General features: G+C 34.8%; 1 protein-coding gene across 4 annotated transcripts in view; it reads right to left on the minus strand.

Annotated features, from left to right (window-relative positions):
- Window positions 1–2,318: 2,318 nt before the first annotated feature.
- Window positions 2,319–20,522, minus strand: part of ikzf2 (IKAROS family zinc finger 2) — a 19,729-nt gene continuing 1,525 nt past the window's right edge. For 3 of the 4 annotated variants that reach the window (XM_017423811.3, XM_017423812.3, XM_017423814.3), the window contains exons 2-8: window positions 19,129–19,175; window positions 13,644–13,745; window positions 11,011–11,199; window positions 9,400–9,567; window positions 7,116–7,253; window positions 6,520–6,651; window positions 2,319–5,596 (exon numbers count right to left, since the gene is read on the minus strand). In XM_017423811.3, coding sequence (XP_017279300.1) covers window positions 4,785–5,596; window positions 6,520–6,651; window positions 7,116–7,253; window positions 9,400–9,567; window positions 11,011–11,199; window positions 13,644–13,745; window positions 19,129–19,175 — 1,588 coding nt within the window. In that variant the 3' untranslated portion in view covers window positions 2,319–4,784. Of the gene's footprint in view, window positions 5,597–6,519; window positions 6,652–7,115; window positions 7,254–9,399; window positions 9,568–11,010; window positions 11,200–11,534; window positions 11,653–13,643; window positions 13,746–19,128; window positions 19,176–20,522 lie in introns of those variants that run through there. The other variant, XM_017423816.3, reaches the window with a different exon arrangement.

A 20,522-nucleotide genomic window follows, 5' to 3' on the forward strand; every position in this document is an offset into this window, starting at 1 on the left:
TCTTATTTAGGCAAATTTTGAATACATGGCATTTTTACTAAAATAAAGTCATTATTGTCATAATTCAATAAGTAATACTATTGAAGTGATGTTTTGAATATTTTTTAACTTGTTTCCTATAGTGCTATTATTTTATCAGAAGGCTGCTCTTGAAGAGCATGTGTAGCATAAAAGCAAGACAAAACAAAGGCAGGTGTATCACTCCTGCATGAAAGTATGACTCAAACTGAGACTAGATCTAGATGGGAGAAAACAATCAACTGACAGACAGGTAAATAGTGGAATTTGAAGATGAAAAGATACAGTTTGGGGTCTGCTGAGGCTTCTGCACCTCTCAGTTTTGCTACCGCCTTCAGGTAGCTTTGATTTTGTGTGCTTGCTGGGTGAATATGTGCGAGTGTGTGTACCACATAGATTAAAGAAGTAAGGGGGTGAAAGAGACAGCTCTGACATTTAGAAACTTCAACAGGCACTGGCGCCCACCTGTTCATAGACAAAGACTGGGGAGGAACAAACACCAATCATTGCATTTTAAACGAAGATGAATCTGTAAAGCTGTACAGTATAGGGAAGACGGTCTAGCTGCACACAAGATTTTTAGATCTTATTCTTTATTGAAGGATGAAAGATTTTATACATATATCAATGTTTTCTATTCACATGTATCATATTTAAAGTATACAATTGTATTTATTGACATTAACTATTCTTATTTATTTCCATTTTGGCAATGTATAAATAAGAACCTTTTTTAAGTTACATGCGTAGATAAAATATAGAGGCAACGTTTTGTCTGAGGCAGTTCACATGACTGTTTTCTACAATCATTTAAAAAGTACCATCAACTTCTTTTCTTAGCTCTCTATGAGAGCAGCCACACCAGTTGTGCTTTACTGGTTTATCTTATTTATAAGTTGTTAGAACATTATTATTTAAACTGCCAATGTAACAAAATTATTCATACATACTATGTAATGTATTCTTATTAATCTCATAAAGCTGTGCTTTGAGAGGCAGTTTGTGAAGTATTCTCCAAAGTGAAGTTCAAATAAAAAACACAAAGACTCTGGCTCATTTAATAACATTTTTTTTTGGTGGCTCGGCCTAGGATCAAATCTACAATTATTGTTTTAATATAGAAGATAAACATCTTTTGTGTGCATCTTGATAATTCCTGTATGTGTCTGCAGTCCTCATTTTTTTCTGATTCAACCACCTCAGAAAACAAAACACAAAATCTTTTAATCCAAACAAGCCTAGAATTGCAGACTTTTGAACGTAAAAGCACTGATGAAATGAAGAAAAGGCACATTTTTAAACATTTTTTTTCATTGACTTTACATTATAATAGGCTTGAGCATAACATTTTTCTTCACCATAGTTTAATTGCAAGTAAGATATAGTTTGAATGGTTGAGTAAAACAAAACAAGTCAGACTTCCTGTTTTAAAATGCAAAACAGACGTGTAGAAGTAAAACCAGTTTTTTAATAGAGAGAAAGTCATGCCTTAAAATATACATTTCAATCTTCACAGCAGTCTGACTTCATGTAAGGTCAATTTTGTAGAAAAACAAACAAACAAAAAAAACAGGACTGACAATTTTTAAACTTCCTTCACCACATTCAGTGTTAAGAGGCATCAGAAAAATAAAAGTTCTGAGCATCTTTTATGATAAATAAGTGATGTATTCTAGGACATAAAAAAATTCAAGGCCTTTTCAAATACCTGAGAGCCCTCGCATAAAAAAGTTGATATCGAAGTTGATCAGTCAACACGGACTTCTGATTAATGTTAATATTTGTGCCAATAGTATTTATTACAAAAATACAATGCACCCAGAACCCTGCCTCATACAATTTGTAAACATTTAGAAACTTCAAAATCACACAAAATTCACGAAACTATTTAGATCAACATTTCTGCATAAAAAATAGACATTTATTACACTCACCTTTAAAATTTACAAAAACACGTTCCCACAATCTGTAGCAAGAGCAATGATTTGAACTTTCAAGTAAAGTCCTCACTTACACTGAGGCTGAGAAAAAAAGAAAAAAGAAAATTTGTTTTTTTCTTTTGTTTGTTTGCTTGCTTTATTTTTTATTTTTTTGTTTGTATGGCTGCTTTAGATAGAAAGAGAGACAGACAGTCAGACAGATAGATAGATAGATAGATAGATAGATAGATAGATAGATAGATAGATAGATAGATAGATAGATAGATAGATAGATAGATAGATAGATAGATAGATAGATAGAAATGTAATCTGATGTAAGTTTTTTTCTGTTATTTCTAAAACTTAAGAAACACCAATTAATATTTTGCGAGGACAAATAATTTATTTATTTTTATTTTTGTAATCTTTAATCCGAGAGGTATTCTCAAATAGCAAATATATACAAAAGCAATAAGATAGACTAATGTATAGGAATCAATAAAACATCTGTGAGGTGTAAACAGTTTCCAGTATCAAAGATTGTGTCTTTATCCGAAGAGGCAAGACACAAATAAAGAAAAAAGCTGCCCTGTGATCGTAAGTAGACAACAAACAAAAAGGAAACATAACTGAGCTTAATCATACAGCATTTTACAGCAATCTTACAACTGCTGATGATTTCAGAAAACCTGCGAGAAACTAATAATGCCAGAATTTTGTGAAATAATAACAGTAAAGAAAATCACAAGACATCAGAATAAAGCCACTATGGAGTCATACTTGTGTTGCCCCATGACTGTTCTTAGAATAGGCTGCATTGTTTTTTGTTGTACCTGCAATAATTAAAAAAGAAAGGAAAAAAAAAAAAAATGCTGCCTTAAATGATACATAAAGTGCACGACTTTGACCGACTGTACCTAACAAAATCCTGATCTGTTTCACAGGGTCAAAAGAACAGAACTGGCCTTTTAAATCAGAATGTATTATCCTTCAGTGTACTAGAGTGAGCATGTCCTAGTTGTCCTTTATGTTTTGTTTAAAAGACTCATAATCGTTAGAGGCTTATTGAGGTGATTTGGAACATCTGCTATAGTTGCCTTCACAGTAGTACTACTATACATGGTAAGCACACTCTGTTAACTTTTCCTTTTGCTCATGCTTGTCCCTTTTCTTGATCTGTCTTGTAAAAGGTCATGCATGAAGGTGGTGACATATAGCAACGCAGAGAGCAAGATTCCGATAAGAAGGAAACGTAACAGACATTAGTGTGTATTTGCTTGTTCATGAGATGGCATCAAAGAGGAACAGAAAAAAAAGAGCAGCCCTATTCTAGCATGATGTGTCTAATAATATCATTGATTAAAGCTAATATGTCAACATCTAAGCAGTAGCTTCAATAAATGTTGTTATTTTTTCTGTCTTGGTGATGCTGCACCAAAAATACTAACCGTGGTATGCAAATGGTACAGAGTAACTTGGCTTTACCATGCTACAAAAGGATTTATTTAATTAATTTTTTTAATTAAATCTCAATGTGAAAATAGATAAAGATATTGTATCTTAAGAATATATCTTTGATCCTATATGCCAAAAAGCACCATCCTATAGCTAGGTAGTTAATCATAGATTTTTAAGTCATAAGCAGGGAAACCTTTAAGGTATTTTTACTGCTTTTAACTGATCAATGCAATCTTACAGTATCAAAAAAATAATAATGATGCGTAAAGTTTGAGATGCTAATGCTGTGCTAAAACTGAAAGCAACATAACTTGTCTGTCATCAGAACATGATAATGTTTTACAGAACCAAAGAGGGAATTGAACAAAGAAACAAACTTAATAAAAAGAAGAAAAAAAAAAGAGTTTGCATTTGCTTGTGTGGACTGCCAAGCAGTGAAAAAGGATTTAAGATGGTCCCTGCCATTTATTTTAAATCACAGTTTTGAAAGGAACAAATAGCCAGCACATTGTGTACTTGAATGGTTACTTTCTACTGTGCTTTTACTTCATAATCTATTTCATTTACCTTGTAAACACAAGATGACTAGAAGCTGAATTTAGAGAAGTAAGTCTTTGTAAAAGACAAACATTTTTAATATAATTCTGTATAAATTTAAAGGCTAACAGGTGTGTGATTTAAAACATAAATTGCATAAGCAAAAGCAGTGAATTTCCGATTTAGTGTAGCTATTTCACAAAATTAAATTAGCCTTGCAAAAACTTCAGCTGATATATATTTGCATGATTTATATAGGTAGACCTAAATATGTTGTATTTTACAAATATTTTTCGGTTACAGTAACTTTACAACTTAAGACATTTAAGTTAAATCTGTTAAATAGTTGAGTCTTTTTATTATGCTTTCAAATGCGTTAGCAATCTAGTTGATATTTATTTTCTACACCATCTTGAGTTTACAAGGTATGTGATTATGTTATGTTTGCATGCATTCACTGTGACATTGTGATATCTGTAACTAGCAATAGCAAAAGCAGAAAAATGTCACTGTCTAATAAAACAAACAAAGAAAAGAAGAAGTCAAAGCAATTGGACACCTGCTCAGTTAATAAATCATTAACATTTTTCAAAAGGAAAAAATACACAACTTCTTTTCTTTAAAGTATTTAAATAAGTAAAAAAAAATTAAGAAAAAAGTGTCTTTGGCCCATACCTTCATTTGATTGTTCAACAATTCCAGTTTACAACAAGTAGCTTAAAAATAAGTCTTTGATTGTGCTACACTTGTCTACAGTGCCATTCAGCTATACAGTTTCAGAGGGGTAAGGATGAACAGCAGACTATTGCTCCTTTCATTTCTGAAGATTCTTCTTTATTACGATCCATCCCCTTAGTGGAACGTATGCTCACCTCGAACTATGTGTGAATAGAATTCATAGCGCTCTTTGCTTCGATGACCGCAAATGTTGCACTCTAGTGGATCTCTGTATCCATGACAACCCATGTGAATGGTGTACATGACATGGTCCAGGAAAAGCACTCGACAATGCTCGCACTGGAAGGCTCGCAACTCATGGCCCTCTCGTCCAAACACTCGCACCCCTTCTTGGCTCACAGGCCTCTCTGGGGCCATTCTCATCATCCCCATTCCTGCACTTGTCCCACTACTAGGTGATGCAACAATAACTCGCTCAACCGAACTAATTACAGCTGGACTGGATCGAGATTTGAGGCCTGAAGGAGCATTGCAACCATGGTAGCCCTGCCTGTCCTGAGGGCTGCTGCGAGCTGAGTCAGCCGATTCAATGCCACTGTTACTAGGTGATTCTGCTTGTCCAGGCAGGAGTGGCTTGTTCTGCTTAGCTAAGGCAGTGGGGCCGTTTAAGGAGGGATGGCTGGGGAACTCGTGTTGCTGAGGTGGTTGAGGATGAAGTGTGTCGCAGTTTCCTGGACGGTCTGTTTGCTGGCTCAGTGGCAGGACAGGATGATAAAGAGGGTTGACAATTGGCACCACCTCACCTAGAGATAGTGAAGAACCAGGATGGTGGAGCATAGGTCGTAGGGCATCTGATCCCAGGTACGACATGGCATTGTTGATAGTTGGGTCCATCATGTGTGGTGGTATCAGCTCAGGACGGTTTTCATATTTTGGGTGTATCCCATAGCCTATGTCAGGATAGCTGTAGCGAATCATCTTGTCCCCTAAAAGTTATAGAGTTGCACAAAAAATAAGCCAAATTAGATTTCATATGCTTGATAGAAACATCAGAAATATGAATAAAAAAATAAATTAAAAAAAATTCTTCCTTGTAACTTTAATTTGAAAGACCAAAAGATATACACAAATATGAGTATCACTTTGAATTTCCTTCAAGCCTATCACACTTTTTTTATGCAGACATTTCAGACCTTGTTTGTCACATTTTGCACAGTATGTTCAAGTCTAATGGGGCGGAAAGCCCCATCCATCTAGTATTGCACTGTTTAACCCCTCCAGATCAGGGATGCGGTAAGCTGTTTTCTCTTGATAAGAGCAATGGCAAAGTTACAGGTGTACCTAACCACAGAGAGAAAAACATTTCCTTGCCTTTGAGTCCTCTGTCTGCTCTAGCTTGCTCAATCTCTTCCTCTAATAGTGTGACAAAAAAAAAAAATGTCTGATAAAAATTCTCATAAATAGGCCAGGGTTGATATATGATATAAAGGTATGATGCAAGATTGTGAAGAATGTGAAAATTTGTTTCAAACTGCCTGAAAACATAAACCAATGGTAATATTATTATGTTACCAGGTTGTATGCTTAAAGTGAAATTAGTTTGAAAAGTAAACTTTTGTTGAGAATTAAATGATAACATTTTAAAAATGCTTCTTGAACAAAATGTACAATTATACAAAAATATTTTATTTTATTTCACTAACAAATATTAATTTAACTGCTGCATAACCCCATGTTTTATAAGTTGAGATTTAATAAAAAGATGTCTCATTCAAGAATATTGTTTAAGAATGCTATGTAAAACCTAAATAGAATAAGACTTTATAAACCAGTTCCTCTTGTTATCTCCTTGCACAGTAATTTCAATAAATTAAGCTGATGATTCTGTGGCTAAATCTGAAATACTCACCCACAAATTTTTGAGGCGTAGTGCTCTTCCTCTTGCCTACATTGGTGGGTAGCCTTTCAATAACAGGTGCCCTACCATACGTAGCCAAAGTGTTGGGTTCTGTCATGGCCCTGGTCTCTTTTATAACCTCACCTTGAAAAGTTGATTAGGCAGAAATGATACAGTAATTGAATTATAGACAAAAAAGAAAGTTTAAAAATGTCATATGAATTGAAAGAAAAAATAATTTAAAAATTATTATAATAAAACAACAATTTAAAATAAATAACAAAATTATCAAAGACACAAACACAGAAATTGAGTAACAAAATGCATATGAAAAAAATATTCTATGTAAAAATGTAATGTTGCAGATTTAATTTTTGTAGCAGTGCTGGCTGTTAGAAACAATAACAAAACAAACTGTAAGTTCTTCACTACCTCTTAACTGTTATGTATTTGTCAAACCTATGTATTACTTGTTTTAGAATAATATTTATTAGGTAAACTATATATGACTTCAAATAAAATGTTTGTCCTTTCTGTGGTTCAAAACACATGTAGCATTTAGATGTGTTTTGGTTGATAATAGCTTCATTGGTAATGCACTCATTTACCTGTATACGACCCAGTGTTGGTGGCAGGATCTAAGCCGATTCCCTGCAGGTAACTGTGGCAACGCTCTTTGTGTTCCTCTAGAGACGTCCGCTGCTTGTAACTCCGTCCACAGTAGTTGCATTTGTATGGTTTGCCAACTAAAAAGATAAACATTCAAGGGAGTAAGTAGTCATATTAGTCACTGCTCCACAGTGGGTAGCAGTCTGGTACCGCAGAATTTAGGCCATGCGTAGTAGTAAAAACTTGTCAAGAGTTAGTTGTACAAACAAAGCAAAACTAAGCGTCTGAGATCATGGAGGTTCCACTACTAGTGTAAGGATTCCACATGACTGCTGCTAAACTGAAACACATACTGTGGGCGACAGATAGTTGCGCCATGAAGCCTGTATTTCAAAACTCTTTGGTCTTTGAAACACAAAGCAAACTCCCACCACTGTGGCACAGCATGAGTAAATAATGGAGTTGATCATGCATCCCTTGATGGTGGGAGGAAACTAACTCCAAGTTAAACTGCTATGGAGGTGGGGTGTGATTCATTGTGCCATTTTTTCAATTCATTCCTACCGAGACAAGTGGAAAGATGCAGACATATCCTTCACTTCTTTCTGAGTCAAGCCTTCAGCCCATGTATCCTTACACCTATCCAATGTCTTTTGATGCAGTTAATTGTTGACATTTAAACATAAGCTGTCTGCACAGTGAAGCAAACACATTATGAAAACACTAAAAAAAAAACACATTTTCAAAACACATTATAATAGTACTTCACCAGACAGTATCCCACAAAGATAAGGACTGCTGAGGCAAAAGTTATGTGTCCTGTATTAGTGTACTCTAAACCAAGGTAATGACTCATAGAGAGAGTCAGTGAGTAAACTAGAGGGCACATAAGTGTACTACTAAGAACCAAACATCATCATTGGCTCTGCAATGCAAACCATTCACTGTTGTAGTGACTACACTACTACTAGAAAATGATGTACAGGTGATCCAGCACTGTGAGAACAGAGAAACTAAGCACGTTTCAGTCTGAGCCATTGAGGCTGCGACACTCATGCACTTACAAACACACACACACACTCATATATTTGGAGGTAGAGGTGAGATCATCCATTGACATAAGCACTGAGACTTTGTAAGACAGAAAAGTATGATTGTTAAACAAACAAAAAAAAAAAGTAGAATACAAAAACTAATTTAAGGAAAGTGAGTAAGAACGTCTAACAGTAAATGTTACATTGTCATTTCTGGAAGTTTTGTTTGATGATGAGTTTTTTTGCTGATGAGTTTGAAATGAAACCCACTTGTTACAAAATGACAAGACCAGTCATGGTTGATATTACGCTTATGTGTGTGTGTTTGTGTGTTATTGTTTCACCAGTCAACTCTGCCTGGGTTAACAAATGTCACACATAGTTAAGCCTTCAGTTTGTCTTCCTAACTGTCACTCTCAAATGCCTTATCCTCATCTGACTTATCCTTCTAGTCTGTTTTTTTCCTCTCTTTTTGGTACACCTGTTTTATCTGGCTGAGCACCAGACCAGGACTGGCAGCTTTGCAGCACACTGAAACTGAGCAGTATTTCCCTGGACACAAATAGAAGGCGGGATGACACTTTGCAATACATATAGTAAAAAGGCCAACTGTGGTTGTAAACAAACAACAGTATGCAAACACATACCTAAACACAAACGTTTCCTCTTTTTAAAAAGAAAAAAGAAACCCCAAGGGGGCACCACAGGCAGAAAGACAGTATTGTCTGACCTTGATTTCAAAGGCGCAACAGAGAGGAGAGTGCATCCTCTGATAAAAAAAAAGTGGGTTACCGTTGAAACAGCTAGAACTACACATATGTTTCTCAACAGAAAGTTTCCTCCATCTCAAGACAAGGGGCTAAGCAACACGCCCTTGGAACCTAACTACAAGGAACTCACAGTGAGGTTTATACCATGTACATTAGACACTAAACCTTTCCAAAAACATATATCTTCAACATGCAAGTGTCTCTGAATCACACAGATTTTTTTTGTTTTGTTTTGTTGAAAAACAAAATAACAAAAAATATATACAAATATATATATATATACGATCACGTATATGCACAAAACAATTAAAGGAAGTGTGTACTTGTAACACCAAGATAGCATGCATGTGTCTGTCTAAATATAAAATTACAACTTCTTCTTTTTTTTTCTGCGAACCACTTCTGGTGGTACAACAAAGTCCGTTCAGGGAAGCAGAATGAGTAATAAAGGAAGAGAATAGCCTGAGAAAGTTGCTTACCAGAATGAGTGCGCAAATGGCCAGTCAGGGCATCACGTCTCCGACAAGCATAGCTGCAGAAGGGGCATTTGAAGGGTTTTTCGCCAGTGTGCAACTTAATGTGTCGCAGCAGGTTTCCTTTTTGGGTGAACGACACACCACACTGGTTACACTGGAATGGCCTTTCACCTGAGAGAAGAAAGCACAGGAAGTCAAAACCAGACTCACAGTGAATGATCGTTATTAGAGAGAGTCAACAAGTCTGATAATAGTTTGCTTTTTGTCTCTTTTGTTTTGTTTTTTTACTCATTAACTGGATCTATTTACTGTACATTCTATAGCTGCTGATAACAGATTTTGTTAGCAAATAAAAATTGTCTTTGGTGGTATATTTGTGGTAAACTATAAACCTAATTTATGTAAAAGATGGGATTTTTTAAAATATAAAACAAAACCTAAATCTGCTGTTTGTTCGTTTGACCTTAACAGATAAAAGGTCCACAGACATAGCATCGGTTTCTCCACAGACCAATCCTGTTGTGTTTAAAAAAATATAAGCCAATATAGAATATGATGTAAGGTACCCAATCAAATAAATAGGGATAGAGACATAATAATATTGTGTTAGACTGTACAACAGTAAAGATGTATCTCATCAATTAAAGAGATATATTGTATTTGTGAAGTTACTCTGTTAATATGAGTTTGCCTAAAAAGAGTTCTGGCATGGTCCTGCTGAAACCATCATGAATCCTCGGGAAATATGCATTTTCAATGACAGCAAAAATTTCTCAGACTCCAATAAACAGTTTTGCATCACCTTGCATCATTTAAAACTTTCACACACATCCATACCTCGTGCACTTATGTATTATTACATTACAGAAGACAGTTTTCACAGCTTTTTTTCTCTCATAAAAATCTTGATGGCCTTTCTCTTCCTTGCCACGTAGAATGTGTTTCCCAAAATCAAAATAAAATGTAGACACATGTAAGAGCACAAGCCCACTGTATTTCCACCCATGTAATAACCGTGTACGCAAAAAACTCAGTGGTGTTTCTGCACACAGTCGAACTGAGTGAGAGTTTTCTAAGACACTCCTGAGCCTAGTTTGCTATCATGGTCATTGTTTCCCATCATCTGAGACTTCAAAGTTCATGTAAATCTAATTTGAATGAAAAACACTAACAATAACAAAATAAAAATATAGATAGAATTGTTATAAATGAGCATATTTAAATTGTCTGTTTTTAATTTATGCTACTGCCTTGTGCTTTAGGGACATAGTTTTTTTATTATCCAGCTAAAAGGATAAATAGAAATCTGACCTTGATGGTGTGGCAACTAAAGAAGTCATGGCGTCAGTTAAAACAGGTTACGGAAGATTCCAAGGATATTTTTTTCCTTGATAATCATTTCAAAACTAAATTGTTCTGTTTAAAAAAAAACTCCACCTACTGTCAAGGAAAAAACAAAATGAAAGATGTCTGACTCATTGTCTTTTCGCCTTGAATAGGAAAAAGAAAAAAAAATGACAGACGGTGTCTGAAGATGTTTATAAAAATGTTTGAAACATACTACGTAATGTCTTTACGCACTTTTAATGATATTTGAAAGTACACAATCCTTACCATTTGGCTGTCGATTCCCTGTGTCTGCTGATACATTTGGCCCTGATAGGCCATCCTGTGTATCACTTGGACTGCCAGCCATCGATTCCTCCGGTGCTACTCCTTCATCTCCTGTTTGACCTATTTCTTCAGCTGCCGGGCTGCTGTTTTCAGCTTCATCCATTATTTCTTCTTGCTTAATTGTTAGTTCTGTAAAATAAGACATGCCATTTTTATAATTTGCTGTTTGTAGTCTAAATGTATTATTGTCAAACAGCAGTCACCAAAAAAAATCATGAACCAATCATCCAAAATTACACCTGAATTGCATGACTATCAAAAAAACATAATAGACTAAATTAGTCTTTGTAGATTTGTAATCAATTGATATAAACTAAACAAAGGTTTTGGTTATTGCATGTGGGTGAATGTCCACCATAAAGCTATTAGACAATTTGTATTAGTTCTGATTAATGCTTGTGGATTATTGGCAAAACTGTGTATTATTAATAGTCAAATGGGCTTGTGTGGAAGTAGCAGCTCACCTAAGAGACAGAATGAAGCTGGACTGAAACACTGACTTGAAGACATAGTAAGAGATAGTAAGACAAAAAAAATAAAAAAAGAAAGAAAGAAACAGGATGGTCTGGTTTTGAGTTGTCCCTGGGGAGAAAAAAGGAGTGTCAGAGGCCCATTGCTGCCTGCTGCTGACTAGCAATGGGAGATTCACTGGATGACAAGGGCACAAGATTGTGCAACAATGTGTGTGTGTGTGTGTGTGTGTGTGTGTGTGTGTGTGTGTGTGTGTGTGTGTGTGTGTGTGCGTGTGTGTGTGCATGTTTGTGGAAGAGGGAGGAGGCAGAAAAAAAATACTTTCAGAAGTTTCATCAGCAGAATTTCAGTTAACTAAAGTTGGTTTGTTTTGGTGATTTACTTTGACTAACCACACTTTTTACTTTTTTAATTATTTACTTAAAAACAACATGTTCTAGTTATTTATAAATTATCTCCATTTCTGCCCAAGTATTGATAAAAGCCAGTAAGATAAAATTAGCATTATTATTAGCTTTATTTTATTTGTCATGGTTTAGAAAGAAATTGGTGAAAGTGCAATGAGAAAACTTCGTTTTTTGGTGTTGATTTTTTTTCCGAACTGTTTTTAAGCACAACTCACAGATCCTGATTGTCTTGTTTTGGGATTTACAGGGACTATAATCACAATGTGAGTGTGTGTGATTGTTCGTTCAGAAAATCCTCCCATTTGACTGCACCAATCAGCTACTCTCTCAGGGTTTGGAGCTGAATCCACTGAACCTTCAAAGCCTAACAAAAGAAATGTATAAATGTGACAGTTTTCTTTTTATAGATTATAGAAATCCATCTCATTAGGAGACTGTATTTTTCAATCTGCTACTGTATGTTTCGGGAGCACAGAAGAACACTTATCCCTATACTCATGTTGAAATCAAGCTTTGCCTTCGACAGCTGTATCCTGGCAACACAGAGAAGACCTTGCTATTCAGCTCTGTGTGTCTTTACATCTGTCTCCCCATTGTGGGAGAGTAGAATGCATAGAGTGGTCAGATGAGGATATGCTCGAATATTGGTTGCTAAGACCAAAGCAAAGAAAAAAAAAATCATTGTATTTGTCTATTCTTCGTCGAGGTACAGCATGGTACAGTTTGATTTACATGAAGTCCCCAAGAACAAAGATTGTTATTGATTGAGGAATTGACTGACAGAAGCAAAACATTATGAAGGAGTCATTCTGTCACACTTGCCACCCAATCTGTCATCTAGCTCAAAAGCTGTAATTTTATTCCTCTGCTGTTTTTTTAGATAGCGGAACTGAAAAGCTAATTGGTGGACACATTCTGTTCAAGCTTCCAAGTTTGACGTTGGAGTTTTCGGTGCTTCATGCTGCTTTTCTGTATTAGATGTGATGCAGCACTTTTTTGTAACAACCTCAAATAGCAAATCTTGTTGGGCAGCTTTCACAATTACAACAGACAATGTCTCCTGGAGAAAACCATTTCCCAGCTGCCTCTCTGTCTGAACTTGGTGGGACGAAGTAGTCTGTTATACTCAGCCAACCGCATTGTCTCACTTTGTTTCCCCTTTTCTTAATTCGCTGCTTCATTGTGACATTGCACAAGATAGTTTTCTGGTCAGGAGACTTAGCAGAACCCAGTAACACTTCTGTCCAAGTTCTATTAAAAACAAACCCAAAAACCTCTTACCACAAAATCTACTGGGTTCATACTTTGTTGCATATAATTTTTATTTTGCATAAAGTTTTGAATTCTCTATATGAGTTATTCCAGTTAGGTAGAGTTGTTGTAAGCAAAGTACTTGTTCCACATTAATAAACATACAGAGTGACACAACAAGGCAATACACAACCACCTAATGAGCACTGAGGGTCACATGTTCACATATTTTTTTTGTTTCCTTTTTAACATGTTTATGTTTATGCAAATGAAATGCAAACTCACACGTTAAGTGTCACATTAAAATCAGTCTATGAAGAAATAATTAAAATGCATATAATCACAATCAAGCCATTTTCTACTTTCTAAAGGAGAAGCTGCATATGCACATTCTGCAGTTGTTCTTGTCAGACTGCAGTGACGTGTATATTACTCAGCACTCACCGCTGGGGGAATTAGGACCCTGAGGAACTATCTGTCCATTTGGTGCCGACATATCCACTGACATTCTCGGATTCTCCTTACCGGAAGAGCATTGGCCGTTACCTGGGAAACACAGAAACACAGCAATCCTTGATGGGCTGTACATTAAAGTATTTGCTTGGGAACAAAAAAAAGATAATTACTGTTATATAAAAAGACCAGTTTTATTGTTCATCATTTTAAATAAAGTGACTATTGAAGGTCTTTAAAGGCCATGATAAAAAAGGAATATTACACTTATTAAACTAAAAGTATATTTCTATTTGTTGAAAACACAGTTATGTAAAGATGTGTTTTAAAAGATGAGATCCTAAAAGACTGACCACACTTCACCAGACATCAATTTTCAGTCTAATCACTTTCATACAGACAAACTTAGTGATAAAGAATATACAAGTAATATGTCTATGAAATATCTAAATGTCTAATAATGAAGACTTTTCAAGTAATAAGCAAAAAAAAAAAAGTTTAAGAATTTTTTATTTATTTAGTTTTCAAAATGACTTTCAAAGCCATATCTTTGTTGTTGTTATGAAAGTCTTTATTCAGAATGCAGGGTGTAAAAAAGTCAACTGCCTTTATGCAGCTATGCAATCCTGATGTCCACCAAATGTGGATCTGATTACATCCTCTTAGCAGTCTGTACAAAATCCAGGTTATGGATAGCCCAGCATCCACTCAGAGGGAGAGCTAACTACCCCCTTATCCCCTTACACCCCAGCCTTGTCAGGGTCACCTGAACAATACAGTGGCAACAGGCAAACACTCCTTCTGACCCAGGTGGCAGATCCCCTAGAAACCACAGTCAGTTATCATTTATAACTACAAGATTACAAAGGCTTCATTGACAGCTGAAAACCAAATAATAAAATAAAAGGGATAAAAGTATCAAAAAAAAAGTAAAAAAACAAAACTCAGAAATGCATGTTAGGTCTGAAAGAATTACTTATACAGTTAATGCGGTATATGTCTGAAATAACTAATCAGTCAAAAAAGAAACAAAATCTGTTAGGTCTTCATTCACTATGGCCATCACATCCTCACTTGACAACCTCTTATGTATTGTTCCACTGTAGTGGCAGCCTCACTGAGTGGGGCTTACTGGGAGACGTTGTCCACGATACAATCCCTGGGCCTGGGCTCGGGTTGCACAGGTTGGGGTTGGAGGAAATCTCAGGTGACAAACCTTGGCTATCCCTTGGCCATGCTGTCCTGGAGACAGGAATGGCCCAGATTTGTCAAGAAGGATTTTCCATTAGCCTTCTGTAACAGATGCTGACAGATGCTAAGCAGCACCATGCTTATGCAGGCTCAAGCTTAAAGTGATAGATTGGGCTTTCACAGTTTGACACAGAAGGGTATTGATCTTTCATTAAGGATTTAAAACAATAGTAATAAATATAGTCCCTTCCAAATGTCTTTGCTGTAACACCATCATTGGAAATGATTAGAAAAAGTCTGGTCAGACACTCAGATACACCAGCACAACTAATTTAATTTTCCTTTACTGTTAAGCTGGTAGCTAGACAGAAAAAGAATTTGAAACTACATGGCTACGCATTCATAAATGGAATTGAAGGTTTGTGTTGGCGTCCTGAATTTGCTGAGTCAACCTATATGAACAACAAAATCAAAATATCAATCAGATATGACTTGCTGGGGAAAAGGTAATTTGAGTAATACACTAAATTTGGATGATTTAATGTGCCGGCAAATGGAAAGGAACAAATGTGTATACATGAAACTTGTAGGTGTCGTAATTGCTGACTTCATTACTGACACTGAATGAGTGCACGTATAGCTTCCTAAGTCCAGTCATTCTCGGAGCAATTAAACAAATGCAGTTTCTATTTTTAAAATTTATTTAAAGGAAATCACATGCGTTTAGAACTATGTTTAGGTTTAGAGACATTACATCTGTCTGTCCGCTTTCAAGACCACCAATAGCATGTCTAGTGGACCAAAACATGTTTTTTCCCTTTTTTCCAGAGCATCATTCATTCTACGTTTGATACATACATACATACAACGTATGTTTTCTACCTGTCAAAACTAAATTTGTTTTAATTAAAAAAAAAAAAACACGATTAAAAGAATACATGAAAATCACTCATATAGATCAATTTCCAGATATTAAAGAGAAATGTGCTGTTTATTACCCTAACAAGCATGCTCCTATAAGTTCATCTTGTAAAACAATAAATAATGAATTGGAATACAATGTTTTACAAGTCAACTAAAACTATAACTAATTAATAAAAAGGTCATGATAAACTCTTTTAGGTAATTCCTTTACCTTCTACTTCTTACATAACTTTTCCACATGTAAAATATGTGCAAATTTACAAAGCTCAAAGTCCACATTAAAAAAGGACTTAAAATGTCGACCCAGCTTTTAAACTAAGTCGTTGACTTTTCTTCTTAAATGTTCAAACAACACCTTCTGTTTGACCTATTTCCATAATTCAAGTTTTCAAGTCAAGTTTGGTCACATACAGTACTCCAACTAGCTGATTAGTTTGTCTCTGTATAAAATTAAAATACTGTAGTTTTACTTCTGATAGAAAGCATGGACGACAGCAAAAGATTTTGTTATGTATATGAGTTGTGCATGCAAAAAATTCCCCTGAGCAATTACAATGACAAAGTCATGTAAATGAAAAAAAAAAACCTTACACGTGATTACAAATGATTCCACGTGATAAGTTCTTTATGTCTTTAGTAGAGATAAGTTGAGGCGTGAGAAAAAGTATGACTTTCTATGAAACTAAGATAATGTACAAAGAGCAAAATAACAGAGAGTAAAAGTGATTTACACAAGAAATGTAAGAATTTCATTAAACTTCAAGGCACCCTGTATTCTCAATTTCAGTTATCATGTATCTTCTTGAAAACACAAATTGTACCTACACCAATTAATGTTTCAGCAAAACAAACAAAAAACAAAAACATTTTTATGTCCAGCTACAGTACATTAAAGTAATAGCAAGATTTGTCTGTTATTTATTTTTGTTCTTCCTTTTATCGTTATGCATTTGTTTTGTACTACGCTTGTAAGTCGATCAGAAACTGAAACCAAAAAACGATGAGTCCCATATTTTTATACACTATCTGGTAGCATGTTTCATACCACTACTCTGACTCACAGATACTATTACCATCACTTACATAAAGATCAAATAAATATAGAAAATTTCACTCTTATGACCTTTCACGAGCTTAATTTTTTTTTTTCTTTTTTCTTTCTTTTCCTTTTGCAATGTCTGAATCTCTACAATTAGTCTCTATATAGTGGTCAGGTAGCTTCCAGCAATGTGTGAATGTCACATGTTACTCATCTCATTTCCTAGAGTACTGTATTGTTTTGACCTTTACACTTTTTTATACTTTAATTTTATGAAAATGAGAATGGTTCTCCTTCTAAATTTCTAAAAATAAAAAAAATATATTCTGACCATACAAGTTAAACTTAAGTGACACTTTGTTTTGATAAATTACACTCCCCATCGATGCATATAGCAACAGTTGAAACTTTAGCCAGTAAATATAATAATTGAAGGACAGAATCTAAAATATGTTTGATGTAAAGCCTGACAAGGTGGGTCAAACACTTGACATTAAAACTTCAAGTGTACTGTGAATATTTGTTTCATTATTAAAACATAATGCAACATGTCTACCTCTGTTTTTAAATTATAAACGAGCAAAATGATCCCAAGAGTCGGAAACAGCTCCTGGGATATCACCGCCTGGCCCCCAGTATCCTCAGAACATTTTATTTTCAAAAAAAGTGGAAAAACAACTTTTTTTCTATTACTGAGTTGACGAGAGTGAAAAGGCAGACTAAACCAAAGAACTTGAAAGTTTAATTCCAGATATTTGAGTAAAGAATCTAATTTGGATTCTCAAGTTAATGCAGTCTTGGTTTTGTTGGCTGAACCAGACTAAAGATAAACGTTTTAAAAAGAGAAAAAATGTCTCTAAAAGTTGCATATTTTAGCCATGGCCGGACATGTAAATAATTCGTCAAGTGTCAGTTTTACAATCAGTATTTTTGACATACCAAGGGAGTTGTGGCATTTTTAAGGTGTCAAATATTGAAAAAATAAAACAAAAAAAACCCTCAATCTTCCAATACAGTTACTTGACAGAAAATCTTTTAAAATTTGGTGCACAAATCATAAACCAACGTTAGCTTGTTGTTATAGAAGTTGAACAGATTAAGCTTTTCCCCGACTGTGAATTTTGAAGAAATAAAATATGATGCATAATTGCAGGGCACTATACTTATGTTTTAATCCAACACGTGGCCCCTTGACTGCTTTAAGTAGTTCATTATGGCCTTTATAATAAAAATGTTGTCCATCTCTGCTCGAAATGGGCTTCAAGCCATTAACAAACATCAACGCATATGGTTTGAAAGAAATTATTTCCTAAATAATTACTAAAGTTGGTAGACAGTATTTTTCTTAGTTATACTATCATGGTAAGTGCAGCATAAAGATGTGAAAAAGGGATAATTACCGGCAATGGCATGAAAAAGAATAAGGTTATATTGTAGGACGGTCAGATTTATAATAGAAGGTTGAATAAGTGCACATGTGGCTCAGTATTTCTGTGTAGCAAGACTATGATGTTCTGACCTAAATTTTCACACACTGTCTAAAGTGTGGGTATAAAACACTTGGGACCAAAGAGGAGTCAAAATGTCACTTTTCTCAAAATGAATGTTTTTTTGCACTGTCACGTTAACAAAGCATCATGTTATGTTTTTTTTTTTTTTCTTTTTCAAATTTTTCATTTCAGAAGCAACCCACAGATGGATGAAGAAAGTACGAGCTTCCATTTCTCCTTCCACCAGCCCGCCTGCCAAGTGTTCCTACAAACACAAACCCCCAATGGAGACCTAAAAGTCCCCACTGATGTCATCAACAATATGCTAGCTGTTTTGAAATATGTGCAACAAAGCAAAATACAGAGGGGGGCAGGGAAGACATTCAGAGACCTACCCGGAGGAAACTAACAAAGGGCATGGAGGACCACAAAGCGCATATCCAGTGTATGCTGCGTTCAACAGGATGTGCTAATGCATCGTTTTCTCTACCTTTAGGGCTGAACAGGAAAAAGCCTGCACTTTGGGGAAAATCCCTAAAAATGTTTATCATGTTGTGATTGCAAAAATCTTTTTTTCTTTATTTGTTTTTCTACTTTTTTATTTATTTATTTATTTATGTATTTATTTGGTGGGATGGGGGTGAACTAATGTAGCAAAATGCTCTACGAGTTATGCAATAAATAACACGGTAAAGCTGAAGAAAAAAAATGCAATGACACAAGTTTAACAACCATTATCATTATCTCAATCATCAGTAAAATGAAAGCCATTAGAATGGCAATGCATATAAGTTTTGCATGCAAATAGTGTGCAAGTGATTTGAGGACTTACTTGCTGAATAATCTTCGGAAGTCTCCATTTCAAGTTCTTTAGGAGTGCTGTAAGGTCAAAAGACAGCATTATTGCAATATGCACCTGACTTTTTAAAGAATGCATTTTGCACACTTGCTTTTGTCTTGATTCTGAAATTACTTTGAAGAATATCTGCAATGATGTCATTATCTATCATCTAAATGATACATTAACCCAATATTTTGTTTACAGTACAAAAATTACGTAAATTGATAGCCCCTAAGTAGGAGCTGCATCCATTCTAGTTAATTATAACAACAGTGGTTACTATCAGTCGTTGTTTCAGAGAAAATATTTAGCTAACTATCATGTTTTTTTTTTTTATTTTAACTATTTCAAATATGTAAACAAAAGTGATTTATGTTGTTAATTGAAAATATTAGACCTGTGTCAACAGCAGTTGAATTATCCCATTGATAATGTTGCTATTTAGCAAAAATTCTACATGGACATTTATAGTGAAATTGGTACACATCTCATCCACCTTTTAAATGGAATGATGCCTTTAACTATTCAAGTAAAAGTGAATAACAGCAAATTAGACTAAGTAAATAACAATAATAATAATAACAATAGTAATAATAATGTTACAAGCAAAACATTCAAACTCCTAAAATGCGATGAAAGTAATTTATAAAATCTATGAACATTTAATCAACTTCAATTTTTGTGCAAAACTGGAATGTATAATGAGCAATTAACAGTACAAGCATTAGAGAGACAACATTCTGTTTCATGGAGATGTGCTTTATCTGTGTTTGGAAAATCAACTATATAGAAGAACGTTAGTGTTTACGGACATCTTCTAACTGCAAGCAGGAAATATTTTCTTACAAAACCTTAAAAATAAATAAATAAAACTCGGTCCCACCTTTATGTACTGACCCACTTTTGACTTTATAGAGGACTTGGTGAAACATATTTAAAAACAAAGCAAAGTGAATGTAATTAATAAAAACTCTAAGCAGCCTTCCATCACAGCGTTAATATGACTTCCTCAAAAAACATAAAACTTAACCCTTACATAAGAATAGGACAACAGTCAAGCCTGCAGCAATCTTTTTTTCACTTTTGATTCAAGCTTTCTTTTCTACATCTTGTCTGTTTGACAAGCCATTTTCAGTTTTCCTCATAGTTTGAACTTTGTTGTGAGTTTTACTTAAAAGGGGGGGAGCTCTGGTGGCAAACTGGCAAACAGCATGTTTCAGATTTGGGTTCTTGCTACAGGAGATGCTTATTTAGCACATCATTTGAAAGTTAAAACGTCAATGAAGCAAAATGCAATATGTTTAGATGAAGGAAAAAAAATGGATTTACGTAGTTACCTTAAAGTACTTCCTCTGTGCAAAACTATTCAGGCAAGGATGGAGGGG

Source organism: Kryptolebias marmoratus, linkage group LG6 (genome assembly GCF_001649575.2).
Source record: "Kryptolebias marmoratus isolate JLee-2015 linkage group LG6, ASM164957v2, whole genome shotgun sequence".
NCBI lineage: Eukaryota > Metazoa > Chordata > Actinopteri > Cyprinodontiformes > Rivulidae > Kryptolebias > Kryptolebias marmoratus.